This window comes from Tenrec ecaudatus, chromosome 6, assembly GCF_050624435.1.
Source record: "Tenrec ecaudatus isolate mTenEca1 chromosome 6, mTenEca1.hap1, whole genome shotgun sequence".
In the NCBI taxonomy this organism is placed as follows: Eukaryota; Metazoa; Chordata; class Mammalia; order Afrosoricida; family Tenrecidae; genus Tenrec; species Tenrec ecaudatus.
The window spans coordinates 113238605-113254358 of NC_134535.1; the positions used below are offsets into that span (position 1 = coordinate 113238605).

Below are 15754 nucleotides of genomic sequence, written 5' to 3' on the forward strand. Positions count from 1 at the left end.
CTAGTCAACCCAGCCTAATACAGAGACCTGATTTATCAGTCTTGAGAAGTAATTTAGAAAACTCATATTTATGACTTTTTTCTAGAACCACTCAGCACCAACTGTACTAGGCTTAGTTCATTAAAGAAGCAAAACCAGGACACTTGTAAATGTATGTAAGTAGAGAAGCTTACATTAAGAGAATTTATAACAGGAAAGCAGCCAACATAGTTGCAAAGGGAGGCAAAGAAAGCTCAGTCTGACTCACTTTAGTAGGTTAGATGATAAGACAACTCATGGGACTATCAGGCCCACGAGTCAAAGAATTTGCAGGTAGAAGGGAGAGGGATGGTAAAGTGCAGTGGGGCCTGGTAGTTCAGTGTAGCAATGCAAGGCAAGGCACTTCACACCATTGCAGTGAGAAGTGGCCAGGCCATGTGGTGCAGCATGATGTTTCTACGGGGCCAGTCTAGGTGGTAAAATACGGCAGTAAGAGGTAGTGGGAACGAGCAGCACACTGAAGCAACATAGGGTGGCTGGAGCAAACAGTGCAGCAGGACTGGGCAAGAAGGGAAAGTAAAAGGGCCTGGCCAGTCCTCCACAAGATCTACTTAGATCTAGATCACACCCTGCAGGAGATTCCGCTAGGCAACCTGATTGATAGGTTTGACTCCACCTATCTTTCCTTACAGGGGCCATGTTTGGATAGAAACATAACCATCACATATTTAATATCATTTGAAGTATTCCATGCTAACATTAAATTTTCCTCATTTTTGACCACTTGAATCTACCACTTGAATTCTATCAACAGCTGAATACAAAAGTTGAAAAACTACCAAATAATCTTAACAGAAAGAAGATGCAGTCTCTTCCTCTGGCCAGGGCTATTTTGTGAGAAGGTTGATTTCATTGCAGTCTGAGATGATGGGGACCTAAGTGGTGCTTTTGTGGAATCTCACATTCATCTTGACCTTATATGGAAGGTTCTCAAAAACGACTATCATCACCATCCTCACAAATCATAATTTGTCACATCACCATCTGGATCTTTTAAAACAAGTCTAATACTCTCATCATATAAAAGGGGGGTAGTAGGAAAAACGATGCTTTATGCTATTATGGTTTTGGCAAAGAATAATGAATAAATCCTGGACTGCTAGAGGGACAAACACATCTGTCTTGGCATAAGTAATGCTCCTTAGATTCATTTCACCTATGCATTAATTCTAAGAGGGACAAGCCCCTCGACAAAAACAGTACACTTGGTAGAGTAGAGGCTTAGTGGAATGGAGAGAAATCCTAAACAAAATGAATCCACACAGTGGCTCTAATAATGAGCTCAAAGTGCAACCATCGTGAGCAAGGTGCAGGAGCAAGCGTCATTTCAATCTATTGTACGAAAGGTCACTGAGCCAGAATCGGCTAGACAGTATCTAACCAGAATAACATTTCAGAATTCAGGAAATGTGAAACTCAGTGAAGTGCATTTATTTTCCAACAGATTATTCATTAGAAAGATGTAGACACTGAATTTGCATAATATATTTCTGACTCTAAATCTCAACCTCTTTATATTTTATTATAAACACTAGGTGCTTCTACTGTCTAAAACAGGACAATTTAAAAGAAACTATTTGCTTAAGAGAAGTTAATTCTTATTTCTCTGCTATCTTAACAAGCTATTAGAAGGTCCTTCCATCAGTATAATTTGGTTATATGAGTAATATAATTTTTAGGACTCTAATAATTTTTATACTCTGATATAAAATAGAAAAATCAAATCCAATTAAATGTAGCCACCTGATTTTCCAATATAGGTTTCAGTAGCCACACATAAAAGCAGTTATGAAAACTGAGTAACCATTTCATTGTGAAACCCCCTTTGGTCATTGGCGGAAGGAAAGTAAGTCGCTCTCCATTGAGGGAGATTTACAAAGATAAGAACAAACCTCTCTCTGAACTGCATTTTGGGACTTATTGATATATTGTTTAACTTTTATTTCTTTAGTGTCTTGTATTTTTAGCTGTAAGTTAATGGTTTAAATTTAAATTCTATTACTTTAAATTCTAGTGTTCCCATAATCCCCTACTGCCACTCTTCAAGTAATATGAAGTATTTGAAATATATATTTACTGTCATTAGCTAATAATTCACACAAAACAAGATTTGAAAATGTCCAATGTAACAAATTATAGATTTTTAAAATTAATTACTCATTTATTGGAAATAACAAGCAGTGTACCCACGATTAATATATAATAATTTGATTGTCAATTTTTAAATAAATCTCTTTGAAATGTTGAGGATGATATTCAAGATAATACAATCTCTACTTCTCCTTTCCATGCAGATAATGAATTTATATAATTACTATCTCTTATGAAGTTTCACTTAAACCAGGGTATGTACAGAGACATCAGTTCAATTTCTATTTTCCATTTAATGATCTTATTTTAATCCCCTTCCTCCAATAATTTTCTGTATTAAGGTCTATAAGTATCACCTCTAATGTAAACCATTATCATTAAAATGAAAAGTTCATGAAATTGTCACCAAAACAAAATCCAATTTAAATTAAATAATCTAATATATATGTGTGTGTATATATATAACTATTTAATCTATTACAATGCATTGTAAAATATTTGTTATTATTATTTGGAGTCCCCAGGAGGTACAAATGGTAAATATACTTGCATGTTGAGTGGATTGAGGTTCAAATCTGCCTTTTCAAGAAGAAAATATTTGTGAACTACTTCCAAAATTCAACCATATAGAGCACAGTTCTATTTTGGTTTACATGGAGTTACCATGAATCAGAATTCAGGTGAATTGAGGTTATGGTATACCATATATACTCCTGTATAAGCCGAGTTTTTCAGCACAAAAAATGTGCTGGAAAAACTGGGGTTCAGCTTATACATGGGTCAGTGGTACCCCAGGAAGGTGTAACATCTCACTGCCTCAACCCCCCTCCCCCCCCCCCCCCCAGGTAATGGGATGAGCATCTGTTATCTTGCGGGTGATTGCCGTTTCTCTGCTGTTCATTCAAAGCCCCGCTGACACTGCAGGGCTATGAATGTTTGTTTGCTCACATCTAACCAATCAGAGCCGTCCTATGATGTGCATATTTGAATACACCTTTTAAAGACCATGTGCGAAGGATGTGGCATGAATGGATGTCATCTGGTCAAGCCCAACTAACAAAAGGAAGAAATCTCATGAAGCCGTACATAAAGTTAATAGCAAAGTGGTTTCGAGACGCATGGGAAGATATTCCAGAAGACATGGTGCGATGTGCCTTCCAGGAATGTAGTATTAGTAATGGTATGGATGGCAGTGAAGACTGCGTTTCACATGAAAATGACAGCAGTGATGGTGATGATGGTGATCTCAGTGAGGACAGTGTCTATGATGACCTCACACCAGCTGAAGCTCTTCATTGGGATTCAGATGATGATGAGGAATCCAGTTTTGAAGGATTTTAACTCTTTACATTTTAACTTGGTTGCTGATTGAGCTCAGAGAATAGTACTCTTAAGGTATCATTTTTGATACCTTATTGTTTTTGTTGAACCTATTTTCCACTTTGCTGGTTTACTAATGTTAAATGACTTGCTGTCATTTTATTTGTTTTTATTTAAAATAAACATTTAAATACATTACCCCACTGATGTCTCAATTTTTGGTAATTTTATTTTCATTTGTTTTGATTATTGAAACTCACCAATAGCTTCTGCATTTTCTACCCTAGGCTTATACTTTGGTCAATCAGTTTTTCTTGTTATCCAGGTAATATTTAGTTAGCTCAGTTTATACTCGGTCGGCTTATATTAGAGTATATACGGTATATCTTTCCAATCTTAGGAGTTACGGTGATATAGTGGGTTATAGTTGGGCTGTCAACCATAAGGTGCACACTTCGAACCCACCAGCTGCTTCTCAGGAGAAATATACGGCTGTCTGCTACCATCATCAAGAAACCTCGTGGGCAATTCTGTTCTGTCCAATCGGGCTGCTCTGAGGTGGGGTTGACTCACTAGCAATGGGTTTGGGTTTGTGGTTTCTGTGTGTCTGGCTAATCCAGATTCACTGTGGCCTTGCAGGGTGGAACACAACTGCCATAAGAGTGCTCAAGCAGGAGTTCTACACCAAAGCAGGCTGCTGCATCTTTCTCCTGCGGCACTGCACCTCCAGAGCCCTTTCTTTCTGTTCCACCATCTGCTTAAATAATAAAGAGGATGACTGTATCCTAACAGCCATTTAAATAAATAAAAATAATAAGTGTTACTGGATTTCTTAATCTTTTTCTCAGCCAATAATTACATATCTAACTCTTAACACAAAAGTAACTTTGTGCCCGACCTGATCCCACCACACCGAGGCAAAGCACTGGGGGAGTGCAACAGAACAGCAAGGAAAATGGAGCGGCAAGGTCCCCAGGGAATGCTGAAAGTGGACTTTGGGGCCAGGGCGTGATGTCCCAACAGACTGGACTGGAAAACACTCCTAAAGGCCAACAAATGATGCCTGAACTAACTACAAGCTTTTCTTTCTTGTTGAGTTTTGTTTTGTTCTTTGTCAGTGGTTTGTTTTGTTGTATAATGTTACTTGGATTTGCTCTGTCTTGTTTTTGTGCATGGTTTTATCTCAGCAGATCAGTCTAAATAAGATAGGCTGGATAAACTATCTGGAGGAAAAACAACGGGACTGACAGTTCCAGGGGACATGAGATAGGAGGAGGTGGGGGAAAGGGAATAGTGTTAACAAGCCCAGGGACAAGGGAACAACAAGTGATCCAAATTGGTTTTGAGGTGGGTGTGGCAGGCATGGTAGGGCATGATCAAGGATAATGTAACTAAGAGGTATAGCTGAAACCGAGGTTGAGACAGAGCATGATAGTGGGACAGGAAGAAAGTCAAGGAAAATAGAGAAAAGAACTGGGAGGCAAAGTGCATTTATAGAGGTCTAGACAAACTATATACATATGTAAAGATATATATGAGGTTGGGGAAATAGATCTATGTGCCTGTATTTATAGGTTTAGTATTAAGGTAGCAGAAGGACATTGGGCCTCAACTCAAGTACTCCCTCAATGCAAGAATACTTTCTTCTATTAAATTGGCATTCTATGATGCTCACCGTCCCAACATAACTGCTGAAGACAAAGCAGGTAAACAAGCAAATATGGTGAAGAAAGTTGATGGTGCCCATCTATCAAAAGAGATAGCGTCTGGGGTCTTAAAGGCTTGAAGGTAAACAAGCGGCCATGTAGCTCAGAAGCAACAAAGCCCACATGGAAGAACACACCAGCCTGTGTGATCATGTGGTTCTGAAGGGATCAGTTATCAGGCATCAAAGAACAAAAATCATATCATTGGTTGCGCACCTCCAGGATATGATCGCTGAAGACAAACGGATGCATAAGCAAATGTGGTGAAGAAAGCTGATGGTGCCTGGCTATGAAAAGAGATAGTGTCTGGGGTCTTAAAGGCTTGAAGGTAAACAAGCAGCCATCTAGCTCAGAAGCAACAAAGCCCACATGGAAGAAGCATACCAGCCTGTGAGATCACGAGATGTCGAAGGGATCAGGTATAAGGCATCATGAGAAAAAAAAAATCTTACCATAGTGAATGAAGGGGGAAGTGCGGAGTAGAGACCCAAAGCCCATTTGTCGGCCACTAGAGATCCCTCACAGAGGGGTTTGAATCAGTCAGGGTGTGATGTAGCACCGATGAAGAATACAGCTTTCCTCCAGTTCCCAATGCTTCCTCCACCCTCTTCCTCAACTACCATGATTCAAATTCTACCTTGCAAGGCTGGATAGAGCAGAGGATGTACACTGGTGCATATAGGAGCTGGAGGCACAGGGAATCCAGGGCAGATGATAACTTCAGGACCAGGGGTGTGAGGGGAGATACTGGGAGAGTAGAGGAAGAGGGGGTTGGAAAGAGGGAACCGATTACAAGGATCTACAAGTGACCTCCTCCCGGAGGGACGGACAACAGAAAAGGGGGAGAAGGGAGATGTCGGACAGGGCAATATCTGACAAAATAATGATTTATAAATTATCAAAGGCTAATGAGGAAAGGGGGAGTGGGGAGGTAGGGGAAAAAAGAGGACCTGATGCAAAGGGCTTATGTGGAGAACAAATTCTCTGAAAATGATGAGGGCAAAGAATGTACAAATGTGCTTTACACAATTGATGTATGTATGGATTGTGATAAGAGTTGTATGAGCCCCTAATAAAATGTTTAAAAAAACAAACAAAAAAACACACACACAAAAGTAACTTTGGAAAAAGCAACATGACTCATCAACCAAAAACAACCCTACAAAATTGATCTTGTATTTCCTAAATATGTAACTGTTCATTTGCGTGGGCACATATATCTTCATTTTCTGAGATAAGTGAGGGTTATTAATAACCTACCCAAACATTTGCATGTAAATATGATCATAAACACATTTACCTGGGTAGGATTTCAAGATCACTGAGGAGTTATATCGTAGTTAAAATATTTAAGTGTAAGAAGTTGATTTTTAATTTAATTAAATCCATTGGTATGATGAAATCAAATTACTAATATCAACAAGTGACTGAAATATACTCCATGCATGTCTACCCATAGTCTATAGTTAGAACGCCTTTTGCTCTGTTTAATTATTGAACTCATGTTTAGAATAATTACTTTGAAATATATGCTACTTACCTCAGCTTTTCTCTGAAGAGTTAGGTTCAGTTGGTTTACTGCATCTGTAATTTCTTTGATTTCCACAGAGCCGAGAACACTGCATATATTTTTAACTTCTTCAACAACATTATCCACATTTTGCTATAGATGACAAGAGTCGCATCTTACTGTTTATTCGCATTGTAAGGACATTAATTTGTCTTTAAACTATCTTTTCACAAAAATAAAATGGACTGAAATGGGCAATTTGCTTTCATTTACAAAGAAGGTTCTAAAACTGTGATGAGGCAGCTCAGGCGAAAGGTCTAGTAGTCTAGTTCCTGTCAGAGCCAGTGCAAACCTAGGAAGCAGCGCTACTTTGTGACACATGGAGCTGTCACATATTGACATCAACTTGACAGAAGTTTGCTGCTTTGATTTTAGTTTTATATGAATGCTGATTTAACATTGTCTAATATAAAACAAGAAACATAAAGAGAGAGAAAAGGGTAGGTGTGAGAATGTTAGGTCATATAATACAATGTAAAGAAGGCTAGTGACTGCAGATACCTGGAGAGTTTTCATATGTACCTGTTTTGGGAAACAGTGTACAGGAACTTAAGAGTCAAATTCAAATTGGGTAGATGATGTGGGGGTGTTTGTTAATCATCTAATGGAATTGTGCTTGGATATAATATATAATTATATTCTCTCTCTATATATATATACATATATATGTGTATATATGTGTATATATATATATATATATCCTCTAGCAAGGACCAACTTTTCTAAAATCAGCATTGCTGAAAGCTCTTAAGTTATATACAATTCACAGATCTTACCCTCACAGTGTTATGAGATTTCCATTATACCCAATAAAGAATAAAAGAAAGTCCGTCCTATTTGACCTATGGATCCTTTGTGTACTGTCTTTATCTAAGATGAGTAATCACCCCTTCTTCCTTAGGTCCAAGGTAACCATCACTCACTCTACTTTGTAATACAACAAGCAGCTTTTCATGCATGCTAACTCTATCTCCAGAACCACAGTCATTTCATTGGAAAGATAGAAGAATGTATTCATAGAAATCTGGAGGAAAAACCTCTTTTTGTTTTTTCATATTATTATAAATTCACAAAATAAAAGTATATTAGTACTCAATTGTCTTAACAAAATATTAATATAAATATTATAAATTAATATCTTAGTAGGATACTGTTTGAAAACTTATTTATACTGTCAGTATTACATGAAATTTTACAGATCCTATGAAAAGTTGGTGGTTTAAAACCATCAGCTATTGCACAGGAGAAAGAGGATGCTCTCCATTCCAGTAAGGATTGACATCCTCTAAACCCCCATATAGTGCCATCATGATTGACTCTGGCCTGGTGGCAGTGGTGGTAGGGACTGGGGGGATGGGAGGACAAGAATAGTTCATTAATGCTATGAAAAACAAAAACAGTATTTCAGAAATTTTAACAGGCTTGTTTAAAAGTACACAGGTTTTATTTACTTGAGATTCATTTGAAATCTTTCACAGATTTAAGGAAATACAATTGTGGAATTATAACATTAGGATAAAAAAACATGAGTAATTCATGTTTAAAAAGTCTCATTTATTTATGTATGAGCTCAGCCTTGACATGTGGCTGCCACTTACAACCTTATAAAATTGAATCGAATTATATAGAAGTTTCCTATTAGAAAAATTTCAAATGCCATCTTTTCCATGAGTATACTGTGAACTACAGAGATCAATCCCTACAAAAGGAGACCATGTTTGGTGAAGTGGAGGCCAAAGACAATGATGAAGGCCCTCAACAAGATGGACTGACACGGTAACTGCAACCATGGGCTCCGACAGAAGAACAATGGTGAGGGTGGACCAGGCCTGGGCAGCATTTCATTCTGCTGGACATCAGGTCATCACGCACTGGAGCCAACTCAAAGGTACCCAATAAAAAGAGTGTTTAGTTTTGCAAGAGCACATGTAAGTCTGGATTTGACAAATCGAAGTTTCCAAAAGGAGAGCAACCATACTATAGATATACTCGTCTTATAGTTGATGATATTGAATCTCTGTGTTTAGATTCTAAGTATCTGAATCCTGGCTCTTCCCTTCTGTCTGTAACCCTAGTCAAATTCGGGAGCTTGCAAAGGGGAAGGAACACAGTGGTCACTGCTAGGGTTGCTGTAAAAATTACTTACAAAGGGTATATAAAAGTGCCAATATGGAAAAAAGGTTCAATGTAAAGTATTAACTAATTAATCATCCATTCATATAGACCTTTTCATTTATAAGGGGAACTAGGTACTGTATATGCACAATAAAATAAAAATTAGAAAGATACAAACATGAGAGCTACATACTGGGTTCTCTGTTCATTTATCATAGATGCAGTGTCAGTAGCAATATTATACATGTGAATTTGTACAAGTCCATAAATACTACTCATTACAATGCAAATACTGGGAGATTAGCTTTGGATATTCAGTAGTTAATGTAGTCATTTACTATTCCACCCTTGCAGAGATTCTTTTCTGAATTAAATTGATGATTTACACTATTTCATTTCTTCTTCACAATGATTCTGAAAGTAAATATTATAATATGCATTATATTTATTCTACAATGAATATATTTCAGATTGCTATAAAATACAAAGTGAAATATTGCAATCAGGGACAAACTGGTGTTTAATTAGATATGGGTACAATAGAGAGAACAATTTTAAGATAAATCTAAATTTCATACCTGGAAAATCAACAAGACAGGGTATCATTAATTACATTACAAAACATCGGCAAAATGAGAAGGTTTTATGAAGGATTGTGATAAATTAACTTTCTGATACACTGAGTTTAGGTTGACAAAGAAGCAATTTGGTCGACATGGCCTTCAGGTAGTGGGATATTCAATGGGACCCTAGGCCTGATAATAGTTGAGTGACCAAACACAAACACCTTAAATCAATACATGTACACACATGTGCCCACATATTATGCTGAAATAAACAATGAATAAAAATTTTTAAATGTAAACATATAACATATTTCACAACAATTATATGATAAATTCTCTGGGTGACAGGAAGTTAAAGTCTGAATAGAAATTCGAAACTTGATGGTACAGTAACCTAGGAGTGGAGGCTGGGAATATCAGACTAGATTTAGGCATTGTGGCTTAAATTAATTAACATTAATTTGGACATAGGACTTGGAGTTTGGTGTTTAATATTTACATTCAACAGATACCTAAAGTTTAGGTATACATAAATTGATAGACATTGGGAAAAGGGCAGAATTAAAACTGGATTCTCTGGATAAACCCCTGACATCAGATAGATTGCCATATGAAAATAGCTGAAGAATAAAAACTGTGCCTACTAATCTAAAATAGTTTCCATAAATTTCTTTATACCCAAGGGCTCTGAGTGAGAGACATGCATCTGAGAAGTTGAAACCTTCGGCATTATATTTGACTGTAGATGACTAATTTGTACTACCCACAGGATCAATTTGTGCTTTAAAAAATGCTAGACTTATATATTTGGCTTACATTTTGTTCTGCCAAAATGATCATGCTACTATAGACAGAAGCCCTGTGGCACGATCTACCAACTACAAAATCAGCAGTTCAAAACCACCAGCCATTGGGCAGGAGAAATATAGGGCTTTCTACTCTGATCAAGAGTTACAGTCTTACAAACCCAGTGCGGCTATGAGTCAGAATCACGGAAATGACATTGATCAAGGCATTTTCAACCTCACAACATACACACACACAGAGACTGATTAGAGGGAAACAATAAGCCTATAATCTATAAATTCAAGCAATTTTATCCACTATCGCGGGTCTATAGACACAAAGCCCAGTAGAAGCAGCACTCACTTTCAAGAAAGGACAAAGCTGGGTGTGTGCGTCATTTTCATAGAGATGCGACATGGCCAAGCAGTTGGATGGGATAGAAGAAAACTGAAAACTAGACATGCCATCTTTCAGAAAACCTAATATTTTAATGTTAGAGTGGGAAGTTTGGGGCATAGATGGAGAACTGAGATTACGTAGAAATAAGACATCAAATAACAGTTTAATGGAAAAACCCCAAAGCCTATGTGTCAAGAATATTCCAATACATAGAAGCTCTAGGGGACACAGTAGAACTGCCTCATCGGGTTTGCAGGCTTGTGAACGTTTACCGACTCAGACTACTGCCTTCCTCCTGTGGGGGAGGGAGGCCTACGGATGGTTGGGGGCTGCTAACATTTGGGGTGGTAGCTGACTTCTAACCTACCATGCCACCAGAGCCCCGCACAGCTTTATAGGCACCGACAAAGAGAGAGTTGAGAGTGCTAGGAAAGTTTAGCTTGCTTGGAAAAAAAGGGAAAAAAGAAAATATTATCACTTTCAAGGAGTTGAGGTCTGCCAAATGAAATGGAAATTGAATCATCTATCAGTAACAATCTGATAGTAACAACTCCAAGTCGCCAGAGATTGGCTGCTATGGTTAAGGTCATACGAACTTGTTTGGGCCATAAAGCTCAGTGATATGACAACGATGCAATGATACAGTGATCCTCCACTTTTTGATCTGATGTAGTCCTTATCCATTTTCACACAAGGCTGATTTTTGCATAACAAGTGACTTGGTCTTTGGAGCCTAAGAATGTCAATATAAGGAGTGGAGATATTAGAACAGATAGATGAAAGTACAGAGACGTTCACATTTGGCTGAACAGGAGAAAGCTATTTGAAAAATAATTTGTACAAAATCTCAGAGGCTGCCTTATGAATAAAGATTGTCTCTACATTATAGGCAGGTGATAATTAGGAATATTTAGAGGAGATTTTGTATTGCACAGGGATTGGAGGGCCATTTCCTACTTCTAACAATGACTCTTTAGGTTAATGGTTACTGATAATATTGCTCTTATTTTATGTGCTATATTTCCACATTCATCTTAGGCACTATATCATTTACCATAGATGTTGAAGAATCCTTATTTTAAAATATTAGATATTAAGTTACATAACTGAAAAGTATTTGGAAAGACTGATGGCAAACTTTTCATATGTATCTTTCTGGAAAAACAATACTGCTTTTTGGGGGGTATTTCCATTTCACTTAACTGTTATGGAGACTAATGGACATACCCTTAAAAATCTGTTATAAATGTGTAGATCACTTAAAAATCTAGGTAATAAATGTTCCATCAACTTTAATAAGCTTCTATTTATATCCTTAAATAATAATGTGAAATTAATGTTTCAAGACAAATTTAGAATATTTTAATTTCTTAAGTACTAACTTAGCCTGTGGAGTTTCATTTCACCTAAACATGTAGGATGCCACTCTCACCTTATCAATGCAATAAAAAGTAAATAATCTGTAAAATCTTAACTTTTCCTGATCCTAGCAGAGATGTGAGGTTATGAGGTGTGGTAGCTAGATGATTTCTTGTCAAGTTCACTATGTATGAAAGTGAAGGGGTGGAATTCAACCTGTCAACCAGCCTGATGGTGCCTCCCTGAGGTTTTGGTCTCCATATAACCAGGGGAAACTGGGAAACTCCCTTTTTCGCTGCAACTCCGCCTTCTTGCTTGCTGGAATTCTTTCGCTGATGCTGAGAGCCCTCTGCGCCCTACCACATTCCCACCCACTTTGGATCCGCGGGACTCTGCACCCACTATCCCGCCATCTTCCTACTTCCGGTTCCCTATTCTGCGTCACCAGCATGCCTCCATATGAGTCTGAAGAGGTGGGAATGGACTAGCATCAGACTTAGGGACTTGAATTTGGACTGGAATGCGTTCTGGATACATAATTACTTCTTGATGTAACACTCTTTCCTATACATACATGAGTGCACCAGGATTTGTTTTTCTGGACAACCTGGCCTAACACACCAACACACACGGTAAGCAGGTACCCTGAATTCTCAGGACCAGCAAGACGCTCCCAGAAGGAGTGACTCTGAAAGCGTGTGATCTTTATCAGCACCTTGCACAGAGGTAATTGGCATGCGAATAGATAAGAAACAGCCTGACTGTGTGGTTGTTAGGTTTCACTGACTAAATTCTAACGCTTAACAACCCCATGCATAGCAGAGGGAAACGCTACCTGGTCTTCTCCCATCCTGACAATCATTCCTGTTTGAGCCCATGGTTGCAGCCACTGTGTCCATTTATCTTGTTAAGGGCATCCCTGTCGTTTGTAAGTTTGCTGCAGAAGACGGAGGACATAGGCAAAGATCTATTACTTCTGAGGGAAAGCTAGAATCAAAAAAATCTTGTTCTGGGAAAAGTCAGAAGACCCTGTTTTGAGATCAGGATTTTACAAGGATACTGCCAAAGTCAGATACCACAGAGGACGAATAACAGACCTGTTCTTGCCTAAGACCAAGTGCAGAGTGTGGTTGTCTAAGGAGGAAAAGCAGCAAGGCTCAGAAAACTGCATTCCTGATATCAAGTAGTAGAATCTGCCTAAGGCAGCTGTTAGACCATTATAATACAAACCTCCCTCTGCCCTTCCCTAGAGATGAATGTAGCCCTGAGGAGTAAGCAAGCACCTTGTCTGGGAGTGAGGAACAAGAACATGGAGAAAGAATCCTTCTGTAGCACAGAAGAAAAACAGCGCAACTTTTACCATACATCTTACACTAAAAGGAACTTAAAATAGATCACATGTCTAAAATAGCACTTAAAAATGATGTATATATATATATATATATATATATATATATATATATATATATATATATATATATATATATATATATATATATATATATATATATATTTCAGTTGGAAAAATACGTGACAGGTTGGGTTAGGATATCTTCACCAAATAAGATGAAAGATGATCAAGTATACAACAAATGAAATCGAGTCAAATATTAAAAGGTCTGTTCTTTGGAACACATAGAAATCAATTTTAAAAGGATCCAGACATGGTGAAAATATGTGCAATACTTAGATTTCAAAGAGGTCTTTCCTTTATAATATATTTTTTTAAATTTTACTATTCAGTAAGAAAAATTCAAGCCAATTATAGGAATGGGCAAATAATTTTAAAGTTAAGACCAAAAAGAAATACCACCACAGAGCCATGAAAAAAATTAAAATTAAAGCACTGGCAATATCAAGTATGATCGGGGTAGGACTAACTGGAAATCTCACATGTATGATTTCATTTATATGACATTCCAGAAAAAATAAAAGCAAATATATCTTGAAAAAAGGAGGCTTGGGTGGCCGGAAGTTGGGGCTCGATGTAATTTATTGAAAAGAAGCATATGGGCACTTTATATTTTGGTTTAATGTTTAACTGACATATATTTTTCAAAGTTGGTTGAACTGTACATTTATGACTGATGAATTTTATCTTATATAACTTACTCTTCATAGAAAAAGTCAAGGATACCGTTTTGCCAGGTTCTATAATCAATGTTCATGGAAACAGGAACTGAGGAATCAAATGAATATTACATTCGGCATACCTGTGGCAAAAGACCTCTTGAAAACAAAGACATCATTCTGACACTAAATAAGAAAAACAAAGAATAATTTACACCTTTGGACTATTGTGCTAAAAAAAGAATATTAAGTATACCATGGGCTATTCGAAGAACATTAAATCTGTGTTGGAAAACATTGAGAAGCACAGCCAGAAAGCTTCTTACAAGTGAGGATAGCAAGATTTTTTTCTCAAGTATTTCGGACATACCTGCAGAAGATGATGGAATCTGAAAACTGAAACTCACTGCAATCAAGTGGATGCTGACTCACAGTGACCCTGTAGGACAGGGTAGAACTGTGCATGTGAGTTTCCGAAAATGGGGAGTGGGGAACCCTGTCTTCCTCCCGGAGAGTGGCTGGTGGTTTGGAACTGTTACCTGCTGATGGCAGTCCAACGTGTAATGGCTAAGCCACCAGGACTCCTCACACGAAGAGACCAGTCCTTGGAAAAGGATGTCATGCTTGGGGAAGCAGAAGGGGAGTGAAAATGAGGAAGACTCTCAATTAGCTGAATGACACTCACTGTCATCGAGTCCATACGGACCCATAGTGACCCTTTAGGGCAGTAGAGAACTGTGCCTGTGAGTGAGCTTTTCTCTGGCAGCAGGGCTGGGGGTAACCACTACAGTACCAGGCCTCCTGGCTTGGCACAGTGACTGTAGTAGTGTACTGCAATCTCTCAACTTTGTGAAGGTGGTGTAGGACCAGGCACGGCTGCCCTCTGCTGTACACGGGTCACTTTCAGTCAGACAACTCAGTGGTACTTATAGACAGCATACTTCAAGAAAGCAGATTTTTTTAAAAGACAAAAACTGAAAAAAAACCCATAATTAAATGAAAAGCTGCCATCTGGCAGAATATAATTAAACACACTAGCAAAACAAAGGACAATATATATGTATATATATATGTATATGTATATATATCGCATTCCCATGAATCTGTTTTACTTGAGAAAACAAAAGCAAATAAAATTAAGAAAATAATTTTTTGAAACTGATTGAACTATGGAATGATGTGATATATGTATTAACTCCAAATTTAAGTAAGAAAAAAGGGTAGAGAAATATAGAATGCTAGAAAGTGTGAGTTACAAAAGAAAACGATTGAATGGTCCATTAAAAATGTTAATAATCATGGACTGATTAGTAGTTTGGGAACTCGAAATTAAAACAAAATAAGATATTGCTACTTATATTTCACACTGACAAAAATATAACAAGTTGGAGTAAAACATATTGGGAAGAAGATATAGTAATGTTAACATTCTTGGGTATTACCTTGTTAAGTCTAAAATACTACCTATATACACCCTAAAGAAAGCTTTTATATGACTTAAATGTACATCAACACAATTCATACAATGTGGTACATTCATTCAAAGGAATACATTGTATCAAATAAAACGGGCAAAAATAACAACTAAGTGGGATAAAAAATCACTGAATCTCACAAGTAATATTGAGTGAATGATACAAAGCTCAAAACATGCTGATAGTTTGATGTCTTTATACAGACTCAAAAAAAAAGAATAAATTTTAAACAACATAATGGTAAGAGATATGTACATT

The 15754-nt window shown here is 37.4% G+C and overlaps 1 protein-coding gene across 1 annotated transcript in view; it reads right to left on the bottom strand.

The window, feature by feature from the left end:
- The window catches only part of PIK3C2G (phosphatidylinositol-4-phosphate 3-kinase catalytic subunit type 2 gamma), a 419757-nt gene that overhangs the window by 337653 nt on the left and 66350 nt on the right, over positions 1-15754 (bottom strand). Inside the window, exon 8 of the mRNA XM_075553327.1 lies at positions 6697-6819. Within this exon, the coding sequence (XP_075409442.1) occupies positions 6697-6819 (123 nt within the window). The remainder of the gene's footprint in view (positions 1-6696; positions 6820-15754) is intronic.